Source organism: Thamnophis sirtalis, unplaced genomic scaffold, assembly GCF_051295495.1.
Source record: "Thamnophis sirtalis isolate CommonGarterSnake01/CBP01778 unplaced genomic scaffold, rThaSir2_p1.2 scaffold_8, whole genome shotgun sequence".
Taxonomy (NCBI): Eukaryota; Metazoa; Chordata; class Lepidosauria; order Squamata; family Natricidae; genus Thamnophis; species Thamnophis sirtalis.
In genome coordinates, this window is record NW_028261388.1 from 20483948 (window position 1) to 20507506 (window position 23559).

A 23559-nucleotide genomic window follows, 5' to 3' on the forward strand; every position below is an offset into this window, starting at 1 on the left:
AATATTTCATCTATCTGCCTTCCATATAGATGGCACCAGTTAGATGTTTCAGCATTACTAATATTTCTCACAGCTACTATTTATATGTTCACAGAGTCTACTCACATCTAATTTCATCTAGAAATTTTCACAGAATTCTTACAAAAACATTTATTTTTTCATCTAGGAGTGTAACTTTTAGGCTTACCTCTCCCTCCTTTCTACCAAAGTTACCAGTAGCTGCACAGTGTCATTGGCAAGTTCTTGCTCAGAACTCCATACTGCAAGATTGCTGAGTACTTTTTCTAAAAGATAGCCCACAATCCATTGGGCTCCCTCAGTGTCGGCACCAAATGCGGTGTTGAATGGCAAGCTTATCTAAAAAATAAAAAAGTAATATTTATGAATGCCACAAAATGTAGTACAGTGTATTGATAAGAACATTGTCTGACTGCTTAGCTTTTTTGTTTATTGTAAGTTAAAAATACATATCTGTTTTGTTCAAAAATGCATTAGGAATAACATAATTGAAGGCACATACAGATTTAATAGACAAATTTATTATGGCAGGCAGGAGTCGCCAATCCCCAGGCCAGAGACCAGCACTCCTTCAAGCCCGCCAGGAACCGGGCCACGCAAGTGAATGAAGCCCCATCCGCACAAGTACGGGATCCAGGCAGCACACAAAACCATGCTCTCCCTCCCCAGTCCACAGAAAAAGTGCACTCCATGGAACTGGTCCCTGGCACCCAAAGGGCTGGGGAGGGGGGCAACTGCATTATGGTGTTTCTGCAGGCATGCACCTACTAAATTTAGAGGAATATAGGTGGTCCACACATGCAGCAGAAGCCGCTGAGAGGGGAGATTATCATTTCACATCATAAAAACTGTGTGTTATTTTGAATGCTTTTTCCCATATAAATTCCCTAAAAGCCATTCTAAAGCCTCTTTATTATTTATAAGGAATATCTTTATTTATTATTGATAAAGAACTCTTTTGTTGTACATTTAGATCAGATCATACTTAAGTATTGCAATGAATAAGCTCATGCAGTTTGTTGCAAAATCTCGGAGTTCATGCTTTTAAGAAACTCGAAATTAAATGTAAAAATGTTCACAAGTTTAAAATTGTTTTACCTGGTCATATAGCTTTTCATCTACGAGGAGATAGGTTTTTGCCCACCGTTTGAGGAACCACACAATATCTTTTCCCATTTGCGGGCTCAGAAGGTGCGTAAGATCTGCTCTTATTGCTCGAGACTCCACTTCCGAAACTCTTAGAACAGAAGATAATAACCTGAAGAAAATTAAAGATACCGTGATTTCCCCCTAGTACTCATTGATGTTGGTTTTATGCTTAAGCACATGAAAACTTTAGGTTTTTTTAGGCTTTGTCAGGGGAATAACTGAGTGACACAATCAGTGTCACCATTTCTACCAGCAGAAAACACTGTTTTCTGTTTGAAACACTAAGATTTTAGCAATAGCACTTAGACTTATATACTGTTTCATAGTGCTTTTACAGTCCTCTCTAAGGAGTTTAGAGTCAGTATATTGCCCCCAACAATCTGGGTCGTCATTTTACCGACCTCAGAAAGATGGAAGGCTGAGTCAACCTTGAGCCTGGTGAGATCTGAACTGCTGAACTGCAGCTAGCAGTCAGCCTGCAGTGCTGCACTTTAACCACTAGGCCACTTCGGCTCTATGTATTCTGTATTCGGTTTTCCATGTATTCACTCTTTCAGCTGCTAAATAGTGGCATATACTGCCTATTCTTTTACCTTAGAGACTAGTATGAAAATCCTCAATCTTTAATTTGGAAATCTCAGGTTATTGTTGCAGGAAGAATTCATTCTCCAAGATTAATACAACAATCCTGGTTAGAACATTTGAAATTTTTATTGAGACTTTATACCAGTTAACCTTATAACACTTCAGCCCAAGACTAGTTTAATATTGCTGAAGAGTTTTCCAAGACCCAGCATTGGTTTTCAGTTATTTAATCCATGAAGGAGCATGCTAACCCAAAGGAAACAGTCTCTTCAGAGGATAATAAGTATCTTGGAGGAAAGAGGGAAAGTGATGCCACAGTTCAATGGCAACACATACAGATCCCCCAAAAGGAACACCAAATGAATTATCTTGCACCTCCTGTCTACATGCTCTAAGGCAGCCCAGTTGCGATAGACTTTTAACTCACACACCTGGGGAGCTTTAACCAAATAGAAGGCAGCACTAGGCTGTTAGTCTGATACCTTAGAAATTTATTTCTTAGTATCACTACAAAATGTTTCTGCAGCAACCTCCATATATCTTCTATTTAGTCAATTCCTGTAAGCATGAAGGAACTGCTGAAAAATTTGCTATCCTGGTTTGAAAAGTGGCTTTATAAGTATTCTGGAAATGCAGAGAGTCTATGGTATACTTATCTTTTAAACAGTCAAATTATTTATTTCCTTAAAATTTAAGAGTTCTATGTCCATCTTTCTTTACATTTAGAAATTTGATCTTGAGATCTGCAGAAAATACTTATTACTGCCAACACATACAACATTACAGACCATATGTAGTAGCTTTATTACAGCAAATAATAGAGATCATATGTATATTAATAAAGAGATTGTTTTTTCTCTTATAAAACAAAAGTTTTTAAACAGATAGATACTAAAATTGTAATTCAAAATGCTTTCTTACTGAGAGATGTTAGAAACAGGCATTCCTCTTTTAACAGAGTAAAACCCTTTAACACATTCTCCTCAAAGTTCTCTGAATTTTTACCCAAAGGCCAAAAAATTACTTGAGAATTTTAATTTTAGTGACTTAGAAAGCATTCTATGACTTCATACTGGCTTACAAAACTAAAAATATGTTCTGGGAAACACATTCTGAATAGTCATTTCTGCCTTGCTATAAGATATTTATTTTGATTTAAAGATGCACCCATGTCACATGCCTGTAAGCATGTTCACAACAACTCATTTCGTTTTCATTTAATAAGCAATGTATTTCCTTTGTCTGACATAGTCCTCCAAAAATGGGGGTTGTGTTATTCTTATACTAACATCCCTCCCCCCCCTCAGAATTTCACTTATATCACAGTGCATCGTAATGTTTGCTTAGAGCAAAAACCCTTAACTATATTACAGTTTTTCCCCTCAATCATCAATATTAGGTCACTACACTTTAATTCTACAGAAAGCCTATTTAACTTTCTTTCACCAGTTCTGACATTCACATTGTTATCATGGATTAATAATTTACAATGATAGCCCTATCTACTTCTGATTTACCGTTCAATATTTGGCATTAAAATACTAAATAAATTACCTAATAACAGAATCGGTTCTGTTGTACCCTGGAATGGAAGAGGCCTTTTCTCCTGGAGATCCAAGAATCTGAAGCGTTGTATTGATGTCAACCTCAGTTGAATGCTTAATGGAATACTCCATTATTTCTGGAGGTATTAGCGGAGTCTCTCCCTGAGTATCATTAGCTAAGAGGTAGCCTTAAAATTAAAAGCAAACAAACAAAAAAAGAAAGTAGTGACCTCAGGTTACCTAGCCTAAATTAAATACTGCTTTAAGGGCCATCAAAAAGATGCTGAGAGAACTGACATCAATATTCAGCTAAATTATATGATATGCTTAAATTAAAACTTGCATTTATATTACATAGTTCAGTCTGGTATTGTATTTGATTTCTACATGTCAAAATAAAGTCTATAAACAGCTACAATTACTAGGGAGAAAGTAGCAAATAAAACTAAATTCACCTTAAATCCCATAACAAATATAATTTTTGAATAATACATCGCCCATCTTGGCCATTATGTCACTACTACGTCTTGGTACACAGATTACCTACTCTCTAGAAACAAATACTGTGGGGGTAAGACACCCCTAACAGCCCTCGGGGGAGGGGGTGTTCTGTTAAGATACAGCCCATTGTGCCTTAAAATGGCTTCTACTGTACAGCGCTGTGGAGTTGCCATGGTAAAGGCTTCACAGTACTCCACAAGGGGGCTCTGTCTGGTAAGGGGGAAAATCCAGTATTAGAAATTGTGGCGACGTTCATGGAAGGAGGGTTGGGATAAATAAATACCCAGGCAGCGCAGGGTTATCAGCTAGTAATAGCTAAAAATGCAGAGGAAGGACAGAGAAATTACACAAATTTCAAGGTCAAAACAATGTGTTGAGGAAGGACATAAATAATCTTGTTGTTCCTCCTTCCATGGATCTGCCTGAAGCCTGCAGTGTCTGTTCCTCCAGAGGCAGTAGACCTCTTCTTAATTTGCAACATAATACACAAATAGCAGGCTTTACCTTCCCAACATTCACACCCTGAGATAGACCAAAGTGGAAATGGCTGGAGTGCTTTCAATCCCCCAATTCATTTGCATGCAGTATCATCAGCATAACAGCACATGAAGGCCATTAGGACCCTCAAAAATAAGAATTTTATGTGCCAAAAAGTACATGGATAAGACATCATAGCATGTGAATTAAGCCCATCTTTTCCATAAAACCTCAATAAAAAGTCTTTGTTTGTATATTTGTGGAACAGTATGTCAGTAAAACAGGACTATTGTTTTAAGATCACTTTGGAACACGTACACATATCTGATATATTACCATATGGAAACATCGACTGTTGAGATATCTGCATAGGATTGTGCCTATATGTTCCAAACAAGATGCTAAAGTAAATAATGGAAATAAAATTATAGCACAGTGGAAATCATTTAGACTACTGAGTTCAACCCTGTGCACAGTACAATAATCCTAATTAATGCATCCCAGACAGATGGCCATCTCCTTCTCGAATGCATCCAACAAAAAGGAACCAATCCTGTCTCAAAAATTGGTTCTGTTCTGTATTTATTCTTATTGTTTGGACATTTTTTTAGTAATATTCAGTTGGAATTGTTCTTCCTAAGACTCAAATCTATTATTCTGCCTTGCATTCTGGAATAGCAATAGCATTTAGACTTATGTACGGCTTCATAGTGCTTTACAGCCCTCTCTAAGCAGTTTACAAAGTCAACATATTGCCCCCAACAATATGGGTCCTCATTTTACCAACTTCGGAAGGATGGAAGGCTGAGTCAACCTTGAGCCTGGTAAGATTCGAACTGCCAAACTTTTGGCAACTGGCAGTCAGAAGTAGCCTGCAGTACTGCATTCTAACCACTGCACCATCACAGTGATGATGGCAAACACAACTTCTTGTATTTTTTGAAGAATGCCATCATGACCCTCTTCAATTGTATTTTCTCAACATTAAACATGTTTTCTCATAGAACTGAATTTCCAAGCTTCAGGTCATCCACACTGTCTTCTTTGTATCTGTTCCAGTTTGACTGAATCCTTTAAAAATGTTAATGCTCAGAACTGAACAAAGTACCTCAGTTTGCCCTTTGCAGAGCAAAGCAAAACTATTCTAAGGTTTGGGAGGCATATTTGTATTGATAAAACTTAACATTCCTTAAGCATTTTCGAAAACCATGACACATTTTTGACTCATATTCAGTTTTATAATCAACCACAATTTCAAATTTCTTTTTGTATATATTATTACAAAGTCAAATATTTCACTTTCTATGAATGCGCATTTTATTTTCTCCATGAAACGGATGACCTTTCCATTTGTCCCTATAGTAATTCTATTAGCAGTTATCTTTTTAGTACAAAGTATTGGCACACATTCCATCTGAATTAAATGCTGAGCCTAAATATGAGTGAGTTTTGTGCTGATTAATGGAAAAGCAGTTTATAATAGGATGAAGCTCTTATTCTTGAAGGCCAACAGATTAAGAGGCAATTTGGCCTTCAGGGCTCACACAACGCTGGTTTCCCAAGCAACTGAAGATCATTAGATGCTGTTTCAAGAGACTTCTTTCCTGTATGGTCTATAACTACTGAGTCCTCAACAGCATGCAATGCATTTAAATTTCACCCTATCTGTGCATCCTTCCTATTTTAATGCAGGTACTAATCTAAAGAATCTAGGAGTTTATGTCAATGTCCAAATTTTTTGGACTGTAGTAGTGCAATACAGCAAATATACTGTAGCCTTCCTAATTTCTTAACTTTTTTTTTAAAAAAAATTAACTTGTAAATGTTAACCTTGCTTTTAATTTTATATTGAGCTTTTAGTCAAGTTTTTATTTCATTTTATGTTGTTTGTAAGTCACCCAGTGACCTAAGTGAGATATGGGTAGCATAGAAATCTGATAAATAAATGAAGCCTTGGGCTAATTCATAATAGCCATTTTCTCAAGTCCAGTGTAGATGGACTTTTCGTAAACAGTCATTTATTTTTCCTACTCCAAAGGCCTTGAGCTAAATGTTAAGGTTTCCTGTATTGCATATACCAATGCTAATCCTTCCTAAATACAGCAATCCTCATTCAAGAAACAAGCAATTGCTCTCAAATACTGTAAAACAATTAAACTATATTTTCAAAGTTGTAACTCTGGGTTTTTGAGGGAAGGGATTAAAGGCTCAGGAAGCTAGTGATTTGCTTCACTGAATCATACTGGACAGCTGGAAACCTCAACTCAATGATGCCAGGTAAAATTGCTCCTCTACTTTCCGCTTGAATAAAATTCCAACTTGGCCAAAATAGCAAGAAAACTTTCATGCCTACAAAAACTGCTTTCCCTTATCAACAAAAATCCCAAAATATTGCTTAATGGTACTGTATTTTCCCTCTTTTTCAATGGAAACAAAACAAAAGCACCAAAATCCTTGTACCCAATCTACAAATCTGGTGAGGTTTTTTGGTTGGATTTTTTGCTGTGTGCTAAAGAAATACACACATAAGACCATTTTTCCTGACTTGAGTGTTGTGAAAATAAGGGTGCATCTATGTGAGTAAACTACACATACACAATTGACAGAAGAGCTAATCTGTAATAGTTTTGACAAAGGAACCTCCATCATTAAATCCATTTCCAATAGTTGCCCATGTGCAGAAGTCTCTACTCACCTGTGACTAGAATAAGCCAATGAATATCCTCATACAAGTCATCAAGCACTTTATTGTCAATGGAGCTTGATCCAGCTGAACTTATTAATTGCTGATGCCTTTGTAACTGGCCATGAAGCCTTGTCACTCTGTCTTCTAACAAACTGAAGGGAAACATTAAACAAACTTATTATTTTTTCCACAATGAAGATGCATTGAATGAAAACAGCAAAGACAATGTCAAAGGATACAAATGACTTGAGCTATACCTGATAAGAAGAGGTATACAGTGTTCAGCGGCAATTCTTCCTAACATGCCTATGCTGGCCAGCTGATCGGAAAATTGTTCTCTGTCATCCTCCTGCAGCTCACTTATTTCCTCCTCCTCCCTGGAAGCCACACCATTGGCAGTCTGAATTGAAAAAGAGAATGCAAGCCTGTCACATTGTAAAAACTGATTTTCTAGAATGTGTTAATAGTTTAAATAAAATAGATTAAAAACTGACCCATCACAAGCAAATATAAGGTAATATGTCCAGGTGTTATTCAAGGTGAAAAAGTACAAATGTAGAAAAAGATATACTGTGGATTTGCAGCTATTGCATGTTTCTTCTTTCTCTCTTTGTAATATCAAAAACACAGGACCGTTTTATTGGATAGGACCAAAAGCACACCCAATTCAGCATTCCAATCCCACAGGGGAAAATCAGCTATCTGTGGAAAATTCTTCTGATCATGTTTCTTAATAATCAGCATACATACTGTTTAAGAGATGAGAGATAATAAACAGCCATAGTGACTAAAAGTAGCATAAACTAGGACCTTCTCCTCCATGAAGCTACCCCAAGTTGGCCCTTATTATATTTTGTGGAAGAAAATTCTGAAGTTACATAGAAATTTATGTTGACAGTCCTGGAATGTCAAGTTTCCTTCCCAGTTATTATAGCTAGAGGTCCTTGTTCATGCTCATTTTGGTCTGTTAAAATCAAAGCTGAAATACTGCTCGACTATGTGCAGGGGGGAGATTATTGACTGAGTTCTGTGTAATCAAATTTTCAAGAAAAAAAAAACAGGAGCCTAATATTATTACAAATATCAGTTCTCCAAACATTTTACAGGACTTAGAACAAAGGGGTTGCATAGGAGAATCTCTGTGGTGGAACTAACAACCAACAAACCATGAGAATACGGAGCACGGAGCAAAACAGCTAAGGGAGAAACAGGATCATTACAGAAGGTATTTTTGAATCCAGGGAAGGGGGAAGCACAAGAAAAAGATTCAGAAAAGCCTACTACACTACATATAGCTCATGCAGGAAAATCAGTTGGTAGGCTTTTAGAATTCTATTACACTAGTATGTAGCAATAAAGGTATTTCCAGAAATACAAGTGGTTTTTGCTTTCTATACTTGTCAGCTTCATATGTTTGACATTAAACTTGAAAGCTCCCTTATTATCTGCCTTTAAAGAGGTCCAGTTGTTCAGGATACCTCACTGACAGAACAAGCGGCATATGTGCTCCATTACAGCAAATTCAGGGGGAGGAGCTACATATTACAGGTTTGCACAGTGAACAGTATTTTGGCAAGCATTTACAAGGACGAGTCCCACAGGTTGTTATGCAGACACTTATATTCTGTTCCTATGCAGGTTTGCCAAAGAAATTGTAGGGGAGAAACAATTCCTTACTTTCCCTATTCAGTTCAGTTGGGCAGAATTCCCTACAGACCATACCAAGGTGACATTTGAAAGAAAGAGCAGGCAGATGGGCATTACTACTCATTGAAATAAACATACTGTATGAGATACCTATTAAAATGTTATGTTGATGTTCAGTGCTGCTTTTGATGATTCCACCTGGAGAATAATTACTAAATGGGAGATTAATAAATTATGATTTGGAAGATGCCAAATACTTGATGAAATAGCATATTTTCAATTGTATATGCTAGGGCCATGTGCCAGAATGATTTTGCCCCAATCAATCAGATTTAAGAAGATCTCTCCTACTAATTGAAGATCAATTAGTATGACAAGGCACACCTTAGGTCTTGGAAGAATTAGTTCAACATTGTATGGTGGCTAATGGTAGCCTAGAGAAGTTGAGAGAGGAAATAACCCTTTCTTCAACCTTCCCTCTCCCAAAATTGCCTTCTTCGCTTCCAAGGTGGGAAGGCCAAGGAAAAAAAGAAAACCACATTTGCAGTAGAGAAACAAAAGGAGACCTTAGATCACGGGTATCAAACTCGATTGCAACACATGATGTATCATGAAGTTTTTTGCCTTTGCAGAGCTGGGATGGGCGTGGCCTGCACATGATGCATCCGGCCTGAGGGCCGCCAGTTTAACAGGCCTGCCTTAGACTATTTTTAACTTCACTAAGCTTCTGTGCTCTGGATTGGCTGTAAAATATCACACCTATACAGTTTTAGGACAGCTTGCAAGTAAATATCTGCAAAACTCGACTTTGGGAAACTTTGCAGAAGCCCCTCTCGCCCCCATCCCTTACAATTAAGAAGAGCTCCAATATCTGACACCAGAAAATAATCCTTAGGCTCTGCACCTCCATGGACACAGAAATCCATCAGCTTTTGGATTCTGGGATGTTAATGTCATAGATGGGGTTATTATGTGGCAGTTGGGCTTGCCACATGACCACTAGTAAACCAATGATAGTGAGCTTATCAATGGCAGATCAAGAACATAAATATATAACAGACTTTGATATTCATAATATCACTACACTGTAACTTTTGGTCTCACAGTACTATGCTCTACTCTGTACTCCTAGCCGCAGCTACCGTTTCAAACTCAAACAGGACATAGAGAGGCACACTGCAGCCTCTTTAGGTTCTTCAATTTTCCACATATCCATTAATCTTGAGGAAAGGTATCACCTGATCTTTGTTGATTAGACAAGGAGATATAATTATCTATGCATTTTAAGGCTGGTGGGAAAGGTGTAAATAAGGATTCAATGGCTTGTGCAGCAAGCCGCGGCTTAGCGTGATTTCTAAGCCCAATCACTGTCCTGGTAAGCAAATCGATAAAATTGTACACATCAGATCTACAAAGAGGTAATTCCATACATGAGTTTTGTACAACTATTTATTAAATGCCTCAAAATATTTTTTTAAAGTTCTGTCACAAAACATCAACGTAATAAACGCTAAATAACAATTCTGAAGAGCAGGCAATAGAGAGCACCTGCAGAAAGAGAGCAAATATTTTTTTAAAGTTCTGTCACAAAACATCAACGTAATAAACGCTAAATAACAATTCTGAAGAGCAGGCAATAAAGAGAGCACCTGCAGAAAGAGATCAAAGATTTATAGTGAACACAAGTACCAAGATCATAAACTATGCTGTTTTAAAAATTGTTCTTTTTACTTAATCCTTAGGAAATCACCTATACATTTCTTAATTACAGGTAGTCTTCAAGGTACAAAGGGCCATTTAATGACTGTTCGAAGTTATGAATGCCCTCCCAAAAGTGGACTTAAAGCATGGATTTGAAATTGCAACCAAAATGAAGCCTCTAGAATCATGTCACCTGGATTCAGTCACTTCTGAAGCAGTGGCCATTTTTAGTCTTATGTCTGCCCTGGTCACCAACGGTTACAATAGGGGAGGCCCATATGATTGACACATATTTTTTTCTCATGGCCACATGACCTTGAGGAATAGAATAGTTGCCTTGGTAAGTACTTTAAAATTTTCTTTTTGATTGTACTATGGTGCTTGTTTGTAAATACGTTTTTACAAACATTTTTTTAGTACTGTGGTTGTTTGCATTTTGCTTTGAAATTGCTAGTACAAATGTTAGCCGGCATCTACAGGGAGCACTTTCAGTCTGTAAACTTCCTTTGCCTTCTATGTACTGTTTGTTTATATGTAGTTTGCGATTGCTTGCATTCCACTGTACTGTGTTTGTTTGCTTTTGCTTTGAGGATTAGTGTGTATTAAGGTAGAGAGCTGGTAGAACAGCTGATGGGCAGGCAGCAGTGGTTTCCTCTGGAGATTCTTCTCAGTGTCCTCAAAATTCACCCCCCCCCCTCCACACACATACCCCAGTTTAAATCTGGGCACATGTCTGGAGTCACTGCAGTTCCGAGGCACACAGATGCCTCATCGATGAGCAACAGTGTTTTCTTCTGAAGGTTCCAACTGGGGAGCCCTGCAAATTCTCTTGGTTCACTTAATAATGACAGAGGTCAGTTAATGAACTGAAGCAAGCAGCAACCCTGATTTTGGTACCTATATCAACCCAGTGGATTCACTTAACAAGTGCCATAAAAGTGTTGTTTAAATAAGTCCAATTCATTTTATAACAGTCATTTAACTTAGATCCCTAATGGGCAGGCTCCATTTAAGGTCTTACAATTCATAAACTAGTACTTGAAGTGGAACTAGTGGTTCTTCTTTTTTAAATGCAAAACATCCAAGAGGTCAAATTTTAACCTCTTCTGTAACAAGCCAAATTTGCTCACTACTGTTATTTTGTTATCAAACTTACAAACTCTGCTCACTGCTGCCTTCCAAACCCAAGAGAGAAGTCAACCATGCTGAGTTTCAGACTGCATATGACAGAGGAGACTACTAATGTATGGTTCATTTGCAATTCTGTACAGCTTGGAAATACAGCTTTTTTAGGGACTTAAGCATTTGCAGAAACTAAGTCAGTCTCCGAAACTGAGGAGGACATAAATGCTCATGATTTTATCATTCCAGCGCTCAAAAATAAGATTCATACTTCTAGTTCATGATATACTTGAGAGCATATTGTTATCATCCACAGTAGCACTAACACTCCCAATTAATAGGTCCTCAGACTTATCCCATGTCATCTTCCAGAACTCACTGATTTATGGCAGTTGCACTGATGGTGACAGCTGTATTTTAAATAGGCAAGCTTCCCCTATGATAGTCATAGCACTACTAGGTACTCTTAGCTTTCCAAATATGGCCATTAACCAAGAATCCTTTAACATTAACCAAGACTCCTGCAATAGCAGTCTGCAGTAACATACGCAAAACAGTATTGTTCCTTTTTGAACACATTAGATTGTAATGATGAAGCTGTTTAGGACAAAACAGAATTAAGAATAAATATTTATTTTTAATTATCAACTCATAATTACCATATTTTTCAACTGAGGTAAACCAGGTTTTTCTCCGCAGCACACATACACCCCAAAACCTTGAAATCCCATCTAAAATCATTGGAGATATCTTAGCAAGGATACTAGAAACTAGAACCAAGCTATGCTTTCATTTTCTAAGAGGCTCTTTCAATCCTCTTCCCTTGATCCCACCACCCAATAATGTTCTTAATAGCTGCAATGCCACAGCTGTCTATGGAGAGTGCTTCTTGTTTGAAAAACACTAGCTGCTGCTTTGATATTGAACAAACCAGAAATTTTTGTATTGTCAGCTGTGGCTTCTAAATAAACAGGCACGGGGATGAACTTATCTCAATTAATGAATTATCTGCACAATCTAATTATGCTGGAATGATCTAGCCACAAACTCAAAGGCCTTAATTATGAAATATATTGGCTGGCATTTTGGCCATCATCAACCTAGTCACTGAGGACTGAGAGTCCTCAATCATCAATAAGTGTTCTCTGTGTCCAAGAGGAATGCTAGAATTATCATTAAATCCAATTTCAGTAATCCAAGGCTGATAGATAAATAGTGATAATTATATTAGTATAGTTAAACTCTGATTTCTCGGAATCAAATGTAAGAAATCAAGAAAACTGGAGGAGTCAGTATGAAAGGGAGATGGATTTGGATTTCTGCATTATTTTGACAAAGCATTTTAATTATTATTATGGTTATTATTTCATTAGACTTGTCACCTTGTCTTTGACATTTTATTAAAGATCTTTTAAACAGAAATCACTGTTTAACCTATTGTGTAGTACTGTAAAGATAAATACATTTGCTTTTACTAAACAGGCAGCAAAATCGGGACAGAGAAAACTACACTTACCGTATACCGTCTCTCTTTCTCTCTCTCTCTCTCTCTGTCTCTCTCTGTCTCTCTCTCTCTCATTCACACACACACACACACACACACACACCAAAGGTTTAATATGATTGTTTAATCTTGGTCAATACCTTATTTATGATAATGTTTAAATAAATCAACTTTTTAATTATTCTACATCTCAAGATTTTCAAAATTGCCTTTAGAACTTACCAAATTCCTTGTACCATCTGGAGCAGCTAAGTGGCACTGGATGTAAGAATTAAAAACCTGAACAGCATGCTGAGTAAAGAAGCCTTTATGGAAATGTTTATCATCTTGTACCAAGGTAAGCCATGATTCCAAAAGCTTGTCATATGCCTCCATATATACCATATCATCTTTGTCAAGCTGAAGAAATAAAGCAAAAATACGAGTTATCCAAAAGTTGTCAGAGCCTTCATCAATATTTACTCAGTAAATTTGCAATAATAGTTTTTTCCCCATTAGTTGTCTATATGCTTAATTCCAATTTTTAAAGTGCAACAATATCTATTTTTTCCACTGTTTGCAGTAGGCTTTTAGACTAACAGATAATTTATTGTGATTTGAACCCCCTACACTATAAACCTTCAATGAATCTAAACAAATAGTTGTACAACTGGAATAACATATGATATTCCTTCCCATTAGCAGTGTCTCTACTCTCTTGTCAAAATGTTACACAAATTCCCTCAAGCCTCTGGACCAATTTTGCAAGGATGAGAAAGGAAGTTCGTATTTGGGAAAAGAAATCTCTTCCGGTAAACTGTTATTTTTAAAAATGAAAACAAAAGTTGATGGATAAATAAACACTACCACATACCCATACAGACATAGGGCAGACACACACAGAGAACATGTTTCTCTTATGCAAAATCAGAAGATTTAAAACAATTCAGTTATCTCCCAAATAAAAGGGTAAACCCAATAGTAGCTCAAGAATAAATGATCAGAAAGTGTTATTATAATAAAAATCACATTTTAACTTTTGAAATATGAAGTTCTTCGTTTTTTAAATCTTTACACAGTAAGATTACAGTGGTCAAGTAATCCAGCAGACTTTTTCAACAAATATAATCAAACGTGAATGAGGGAGATTTTCTGCTAGTCTTATTTTTCATTTATATGGCATTAGATATAAAGATGTGAACGGAAGAAACTAAAAAGCTATTCCCAAACAATTTAATTGAAAAATTCATTTTTAAAAGAACCTGGATCACAAATACTTCCTAGTACATTTTAAACTATATATAAAATGACAAGATAAGAAAGAAATTAATCTGTGTTTTCAAATGTTCATACCAAAAAAACCTCTGACCCCTAATAGAGGAGTTTTCACATTTTTGGGGCCGCAAATGCTATAATTTAAGGTCAAATTTAAAATTTATTTGGCTGAATATAAGTAACTTTTCCCCCCTTAATCTCTCACAGAATCTCGTCAAACTCTTATGGGACTCCATAGTTCCGTGGAATACAGTTTGAAAACCCTGCTCTGAAAGGTTAAAAAAAATGCAGACAAGTGTTCCCTTTTCAGAAGTCCATGGAAATGGTTAAAGCAAAACGAGAAAAAAGAGCTTCTCTTGTGGATACAGATAGCCTTTTAGATTTACAACATTTCACAAGGCAAACGTGTTCTCTGATTTTGTTAATTCTCTTTTTCTGAAAAGCAATGCAGTAACAAAATATAGCGAGGGGCAAAATGGCTTTAATATACATAATAGCGTTGATGACTTACTCTTTGTTACAAATTTTTTGCTATATTATTTAGGTTTTATTAGTTTGTAGATCTGTCTATAACAGAAATTGAGACTAAATTTACTAATTTAAAGTAAATTTAATCCAAAAAGGAAGGAGTGTTGCTCGAATAAACTATACTTTTATTTATTACTTATCCAAAAATATATCTATAGGCAAACTAAATTACACAAAATTGATTTTTCAAATAAAAACAAAAAAGCAACTGGAAAATAATGTTAGAAATTACTATTCTGAAAAGTAGAAGCAAAGCTCCAATTTTATTTCATTGTTTAAAAAAAATCTGCAAATTTTGTTAACAATATACAGAAGAAACGTGGGGTTTAGGGGTCAAGCTGATTAAGATGGCATGATTTTCCTATGTGCATGTTGCTTATATCAAATGTTTTATATATTTTTTCCTTTAAAAAAATTAAATTCATTTAAAAAGTGAGAATCAGTTTAACGTAGTGCTGGGCTAGCAACTGGAAAACTATGAGCTCTAGTCTCCCCTCAGGCAACTTAGTTAACTTTTGAATAGTCATTCTTACGTAGGCTACAATGTAAGGTTGTCATAAGGAAAATAGGAGGGGAGAATATTGTGTACCTCATGTTACCATGCCTTGTACAAAATAAATATAGGCTATAAATCTAATAAATAAGAATTAAATCCTACTTGAGCATTAGATTTGCTACAATGCTAGAACTAATAACAGATAGGTTCCAGATAATAAATAAATAACAGGAGTTTTCACATCTCTTTTACAAATCTGCTACTACGGGGAAAAAAATTTCCTATTAATACTGACACATTAGCAAAAGCCCCATAAAAAAATTTAAACTAGTAATTCCCAACCTGCTGGTTAGCTCAACATACTGTTTAAACTAATGAACAATTAATAATTTCACACTGCAATACATAGGATAATGGGGCTTATTCATTAGTTGTGAATTTCCAATAGTGAAAGTGGCCACAACGGGCCCTTCCTGAAGAAGACTTAGGACTTATCTTACATCATTACTTCAAGATTTCAGAGCTAGCGAAACCAACATGGTTCAGTTCACAAATCCTACTGCTTGTTTTCTCAGTCAACATGACAAAACTTTTCTAATGATTCCATGAGTGGAATGGCCTGAGGTAAAGCTCACGTTATACGGAGCTTTGGAACTGGCTCACACTTCTGATTACTACAAAGCCCAGTGCGATGCCAAAATCCGTTGCTATTTAAGAAGAATGCGGGAAGATAATTGCCTGCTGCTTGCTATATGCTAGCAAGCGCGCTGGGGATCTTAGCCCCATACTAACGACTTTATGGAAAAATCTGTCAAAGGTGATGAGGAAAATCAATACAGCACAACAGTAAAACTCACCCCCCACTTTTTTTTGCTCCATATAAAATCTATTTCTCCACTATGAACTTAAATATACAAAGCAAAAATCAATACTGTAAGGAAGGAGCAAACTTTCTATTGTTTTTTTTAAAATCTGTGTAGTATTGACAGGGCTAATAAAACATTCCTTTAGTAATTCAAGGTACAACCACGTGAAAAATTCATAAATAAGGTAGGACGCTAGATTCTAGAACTATATAGAGATTCAGTTCTGATTTGGAAAAAATGTTATTTTGACTATCTAGAGGCACATATATTGTATTTATCTCAACTCTTTAAAGCAGCTGCATCTTTTGCTGGGTATAGATGGCTATATCATCTGTAGTATCTAATTAGAATTGGATCTGAAGCATTGGATATCTCTCCTAGATTCCAATGCACCAATATCCTATAAGTTTGTCATTATCAATATGTGGCCAACCCATGAAAATTGCATTTGCAATTGAAAAAATACACTGTCTACCATATCACTTCTTCATATAACCAGTTTTGTTGTATTTAAGTACAATGACAATAAAGATTATACTTATACTTATATTCTTAAGAACACACATTTAAAACCTTTTTGGGACACAAGGACATACTGTGCCAGTATAAACCTACAAGGTATTAAGAACTGTCAAAGCAAACTCCTCTGCAGGAAATATTATACCCATCTGGTGTTTGAGACACCGCCATATGTGCCAAAACCAGAAAACTAAAGGCCACAATGATTTAATATCTAAAATTGAATTCTAAAATTAAAACCAAATATTTTATTAATTGCTTTGAGCATTGCTGTGATAAGATGGCTTTCTGAATTTCTGAGGATAATGCATTTTAAATGATGGTAAAAATGTAAATGATATTTTATTCAAACTATCAATCTCAAGACAAAATTCACAAGTGTTAAAAAAAAACCTTTTATTCCAATATATTAAAAAAATCACTTTATAGTTTCAAAAGTAAACACCAGCACAGAGTAGGGAAATTGGTCTGCTCTGTCCAATCCACAGGCAATATATAGTAGATGGTCCATCCAATAATTGCTCTTGACCTGTTCTGCTAAATTTGAAAAGTGGAACTTTGAAATTCGCCTCTTATTCCTAAATCTTAATTTTACATAGCAAAAGCTGAAGACAATTCTGGAAGCCCAAACTAGATGTTACACAGATGGTACGTAGATCTCTTACTCAATAGTGCAGGAGAATTAGAGATAAAATATATGTAAATTAAAATGCAAGATGAGAGAGATATGGAGTGCTTTATAGGAAAGAACAATTAAATGAAAAAAAAAATCCCATTAAATTGGATACCAAACACAGATTCTTTAACACCAGAAGCTCAGATTTTAAAAAAGCCTACATTACCAGTTTTCATACCTTGCTCTTACTCAGTTTTGTATTTTCCTTATAAATAGTTATACATACAGTTACAACTATAAGCCACTTTACAGAAGAATCCTTATAATATGAATAATATTATAAGGATTATAATATGAATCCCAAGGTATACAGATTTAGTTATTTCTTTTCAGTTAATTGCTTTAAACTTATAAATAATGCAGTAAAGGCAACAAAAACGTTCACATGTGGGAAATTATCCAGTTCAACCTGCTACATCCAACAATACCCATATAATCCCCACACAAAATGTTATAACAGGAACTAAAATGTATTAATTGGAGTAACATAATGCCAAAACTTCATTTTTTCATGCTAATATCAAACAATATTAAACTGAGGAAAATATCAAAACACAACATAAATATATAGTTCACTGCAGAACTGCCAATTCTGCATCTAGTTCTAGAACATTGCTTTAAGTCAGGGTGATTTTGTACTTCATTAGGAGCCTATAAACCAACTATAAATTTCTTCATAAAACAGAATAGGACCACAGAAAAGGATGCATCTCACTGTAACCATTACAAATTAACTGAGTACTTTGGGGGGGGGGGGGAATAGCACCATAAGCTAGACATTACATAAAACTAAAAGTATTTTAAAGTTTCAACATTTTGGAAGAACCTCACAAAATTAAAGTTGCTACTTACAACTTCTTCCAAGGCGGCACTTCTTCCAAAAGAGCAAGTGAGATGTGTGAGGCAGTTAACAAACGAAGAGAAAAGTTCATTTGGAATGGCTGTTAATATATTGCGAGGAAATACAGTGATCAAATTGCTGATTATACTGGATATGCCCACAGCTTCAGAATCTTCTATCTCAATCCTGTAGACAGAACATTTTAAAAAAAAAAGAGAGAACAGCCCAATAACTTTATTGTAAAGTTGAAAAGCATTTCATTATTGCTCAGAAAGGTATCTTTTATGTTCTAATGCTATGCCGCTCTTCAAACTGTTCTTCAAACAACAGAACAGAAGTCCCACCTCCCTTCCCCAGCAATCCCAAATTCTAGGAAGTAAGCATATTACCTACCCATTGATAGTATTGAGCAATCCCTCAATGAAGTGAGCCAAATAATCAATTTGAGAGCTTTCATCTGGAAAGATTGGCCCATGAAGAGAGGCTAGCTGGGCTAAACACTGCAGAGAGTCTTGTGCCATATCGGTGTCTTCTCTAATTTTTCGATGCACCTTTTCAGAAGTGAGAGGGTTAACACCACACGAGGAGGTGGGGAGAAGAAAGAAGATGTTCTTTTACCATAATCACATGACGCACTCCTAAAGAGCGTGAGCAAACGCACATGCACCCCACCACCACATAAACAGCCTTCCCTAGTATCTCGTGTATTAGTAGTCATTCCTTGGTATGTATGCAAACTGCCACTTCAGAAGATCAATTCAAACAGTCACATTAAATTAGTCAAAGCCAGGGACCTACCTACATGTTAAACTGTCTATGCATTTTAAGTCTGAGAGGGAAACAGTTGCCAGCCAGTCAGACATGCTGCTCCTTCTAAAAACAGCAATAATGACAGCCATCTCTATTATGCTAACTATGCCTGGGCTACAGTGCCTTGCTAAAGTTAGTCGACAAGTTCAATCAAGATTATATAGATGCTTCTTTAGTAGAGGTAAACACCAAACTCTCAAGAAACCAAATGCATTTCCTTGAAGCAAAATCTTCTTATAACTTCCCAAACCTCTTTAGTCTCAATCCTATTGTTTCAGTCTGCGAGACTGCTCTCCTTTTTGGCACTAGCCTCCTTAAGGGATCCTCATGGATGATAAATCACTCCTATAGATCAATCATTTGTAGACTGAATATTTATAGCAAGTGTGGGCATCAAGAGACCAATCTTTAAAAGACAACCTTGGATGCACAATATAATTTCTGAATTCAATGTCCTGATATGCTTTTAGGATATATTATTATAAAATAATATGGGACAACTGTTTTCTCCTTGTTTAAACAAATTTAATACTTCAGATGGTCATTATAACCTAACAAATACTAGTCTCACAATCAATTTAAAGGCACCTTAAATTAATATTTATTGTTATCATATTATTAGATGTGCTTAACATGTTTTATGAACTGCTCACAATACATAGAGTTTAATAAATGCAGAAACCTACAACAAAGTATAATGTACAGTTGTTATACCTACAACAAAATACACAGTTGTGAAAAATGGAGAATTTATTTTTATTTATAGGGAAAATTGGAAGTTTAGTTAAAAAAATATAATACCTACAAACTAGAATATATTCTCTGGATAATAATGAAAGACACATGTAATTATTTTAAAAATTAAATTCACTACTGATTTTGTTGACAATCAAGGAATATATTATTTAAATTAAGTTACAAATGGAGCAAATCCACTCTAAATGAGGAATTTATAATCATATGTAGGACAATAGCTCTTTTGGAGATCCAGTACATACAAATAAAACTATTAACCTCTATTTCATTAACACAGAGTTGATGTTTATTGGGAAAAGTGAATCTGGTGAAAACAATACTTAAATCTAAAATTTAGTTCCTTTACCAGCAAGCAAAGGAATTTAACCCAAACTGGCTAATGAAGAATTACATTAGAAAGGGTTAACCTGTAAACCTAAAAGCTATTTTCTTGAGGAGGTCCCAGCTGACAGTAGCAACTGTCTGGTTGTCTAGACAGCTGTTCATATTGTGTGCAGCTGTTAAGTGGTCTGCCAGCAAGTTTTTTTTAAATGCCTGAGCAAGATTAAAAACGTACAACTACATAACCATACTAAATGTTAAATGTTTTGAAAAAATAGCATGCTATATAAAAGCATTAAAAAAGTCTTAAACTCATCAATTGTTTTAGAAGCAATAATCCCAAATTCTAGCTATCTCATTCTAATTTGGGGGGGGGGGCGCGGGGGGGACAGTTGCTGTTTATCTTCCAAAAATAGATTACCTAAGGCAGGTGTCTAATGCTAAAAACATGGTCAATTTCTCCATTAATTCATAGAAAATAATACCTTGGGGGAGAAAATGTATACTCATCATGTTGAAAAAAGTATTGCTATTCAGGAGATGTATTCTCTATCAATTTTTGAAACATAAGAATATGGAGCAATTTCTATATGGTCTAGATTTAATAATACATTAAAGCACTGAGCTAATTCTAGAATAATAGGTATTACATGGGATTTTGTTAGTTTTAATTCATTCTAATTAGTATTTTATTGTATTTTTAATGATTATTTATTACATTTTGGTTCTATTTAACAAATAAAAACCTTTTTAAAATTCACATAGATTCTGAGCTTTTAAAACAAGCTTTTAGCTTGTTTTACACCATTTCCTTATATTTTATTCAATTTGTTCCTCACCTTGGCTTAATTTTTAGACATAATATGACTGTTACACTATCTCTGCTTGGTTGTTGCTTCTGATTTTTTCTTTTTTTCCTTTGCTGGATATTGATCGTAGTTAAATTGGGATTTCCTTCTTCTGCATATTGAACTTGCAGATGACTGGACTGAACATTTAATGAAGAACGCAAATAGCACAGGCTGGTTCACATGAAATGCCACAAATTCTTATACAGAACTAAGATTCCAGAGGAAAAGCCATATGCATCATGCAGGCACTCTTATGGTACATGCCAGAATAAACATAGGTTTCCTAAATGGAAACATTACCCATGTAGGAAGTTGCCAAATGGGAAGCAGCTTTAAGCTCCCTTTACTTTTGTTTTACTCTATTTGCATAATGCCTAAGAGGAGAGCAGGCATAGCTTAATTTGTGTTTACAATCTCAACTAGAGAAATTTTATTTGACCAGCAATACTGAAGAAGTTACTGAAAGATATCCAACAACGCTGTTCAAATCACAACCACTGTTAAATTAAATGAACACAATGCAGAGGAATCAGTGCAAACATTGACGGGTTTAAAAGATTTAACCGGTTGTGTTGGTGAAGCATAGAGTATGATTTATGCAACTCTTACCTGAAGTCTTCCTACCGCATCCAAGAGAGGGAAAAATCCAACAACAATCTGAGAAAGAAGTGATGGGAGCTGTAGCGTTGTTGCTAAAACTAGCAAAAGAGAACAATGGAACTTACTGTAAAGAAAAGCTCCATCACTCTGCTGTCCAGGAGGGTCTCACGCCAGGACTCTGTTGGCTTTAGCATCACATTTTGTGAGGATTCAAACATAGCTATATAATGTCTGCCTAGTTGTCTGGTGTCAAGGTCAACAACAACATTCCAATTTGGCCTTCTTCTTTTTCTTTTTTTTAAATCCCTGATACAACAGGTCCCATTCAGAAAGAATGCAATGGAAACAAATTTTAAGCCTCTTCACATACACAGCATAATTCATGCATGAGGACAAGGAATAAAAGACATTGTACTGCAAAAAAGAACACCCTAGGAATGCCAGATAACAGTTTGATCACAATGACGAAACATTCCATAGTGGCTTAATCGTGTAATAATCGTTCCGATGAGACAAGGGACAAAAATGACACCACATTCAACAGGTATCAAACCTGTCCAAAATATGCTTTGTATATTAAAATGCTTTTGGCTGGTTTTGTCAGATGCTGCCTGGAAATTTAAGTCTTTGAAACCTACTAGCATATCCTACATACTTCAAAGGATTCAATTGAGTTTAGCTTCTTGTTAGATTAAAAAATGTATCAATTACACATATGCATGCGTGTCTACACACTTCACAGCAGGGATAATGGATACATGGTTTAAATCTGGAACTTTATATCCCAACCTCATGCACACACATCACACTAATTTTGATTGAGTTTCTTTACTAATAACTTTACATAGGAGCAGTCTTTAAAAGATAAAACATATGCTATGCTTCCGATAATACAAGATGATCCTACAAAAAGGATATTAGTATACATAGAGAATCAATGTAAAAATACAAACATAATATCATTTTGTGCATTTACATTAAACACTACTCCAAAGTTGCAAGCTATGAATACTTAAAACACAGGGCAGTTATCCAGAATACATATGCACTTGCAGAAGAATGCCGTTGATATAATTTACTTGGACTTAAGTAAGGCATTTGATAAAGTAGACCATAACCTACTACTAGATAAAATAGAATGGATGAGGGAATAAATGGGGAACTCATCAAATTTGCAGATGACACCAAGCTGGCAGGAATAGCCAACACTCCAGAAGATAGGCTTAAAATACAGTAAGATCTTTACAAACCTGAACACTGGGCACTATCTAACAAAATGAAATTCAATGGTGAAAAAAGTAAGGTTCTACATTTAGGTAAGAAAAACAAAATGCACAGGTATGGTATAGGTAGTATCTTGCTCAGTAGTAGTAATTGTGAGAGGGATGTTGGAGTCCTAGTGGACAACCATTTAAATAGGAGCCAGCCGTATGCAGCAGCTGCCAAAAAAGCCAACACAGTTCTAGGCTGCATAAACAGAAGGATAGAATCAAGATCACATGAAGTGTTAATACCACTTTATAATGCCTTGGTAAGGCATTTGGAATATTGCATTCAGTTTTGGTGGCCACGATGTAAAAAAGATGTGGAGACTCTAGAAAGAGTGCAGAGAAGAGCAACAAAGATGATTAGGGGACTGGAGGCTAAACCATATGAAGAACGGTTGCAGGAACTGAGTACATCTAGTTTAATGAAAAGAAGGACTAGGGGAGACATGACAGCAGTGTTCCAATATCTGAGGGGTTACCACAAAGAAGAGAGAGTCAAACTATTCTCCAAAGCACCTGAAGGTAGAACAAGAAGCAATGGGTGGAACCCTAATCAAGGAGAGAAGCAACTTAGAACTGAGGAGAAATTTCCTCACAGTTAGAACAATCAATCAGTGGAACAGCTTGCCTCCAGAAGTTGTGAAAGCCCCAACACTGGATAGCCATCTGTCTGAAATGGTATAGGGTTTCTTGCCTAGGCAGGGGGTTGGACAAGAAGACTTCCAAGGTCCTTTCCAACTCTGCTATTGTATTGTATTATTGTAAGTCCTGTAATAGCAATTGCTGGAGAAAAATTGATGTTCTCCTTTTTTTCTGTAAGCCAAAGCTGTAGCTCTCCA

The 23559-nt window shown here is 35.8% G+C and overlaps 1 protein-coding gene across 1 annotated transcript in view; it reads right to left on the bottom strand.

Annotated features, from left to right (window-relative positions):
• XPO4 (exportin 4) overlaps positions 1-23559 on the bottom strand; it is an 80173-nt gene that overhangs the window by 16191 nt on the left and 40423 nt on the right. The window contains exons 7-15 of the mRNA XM_087721214.1: positions 21578-21690; positions 18508-18665; positions 18126-18300; positions 13157-13333; positions 7218-7360; positions 6970-7112; positions 3307-3484; positions 1117-1276; positions 188-357 (exon numbers count right to left, since the gene is read on the bottom strand). Of these exons, the coding sequence (XP_087577340.1) occupies positions 188-357; positions 1117-1276; positions 3307-3484; positions 6970-7112; positions 7218-7360; positions 13157-13333; positions 18126-18300; positions 18508-18665; positions 21578-21690 (1417 nt within the window). The remainder of the gene's footprint in view (positions 1-187; positions 358-1116; positions 1277-3306; positions 3485-6969; positions 7113-7217; positions 7361-13156; positions 13334-18125; positions 18301-18507; positions 18666-21577; positions 21691-23559) is intronic.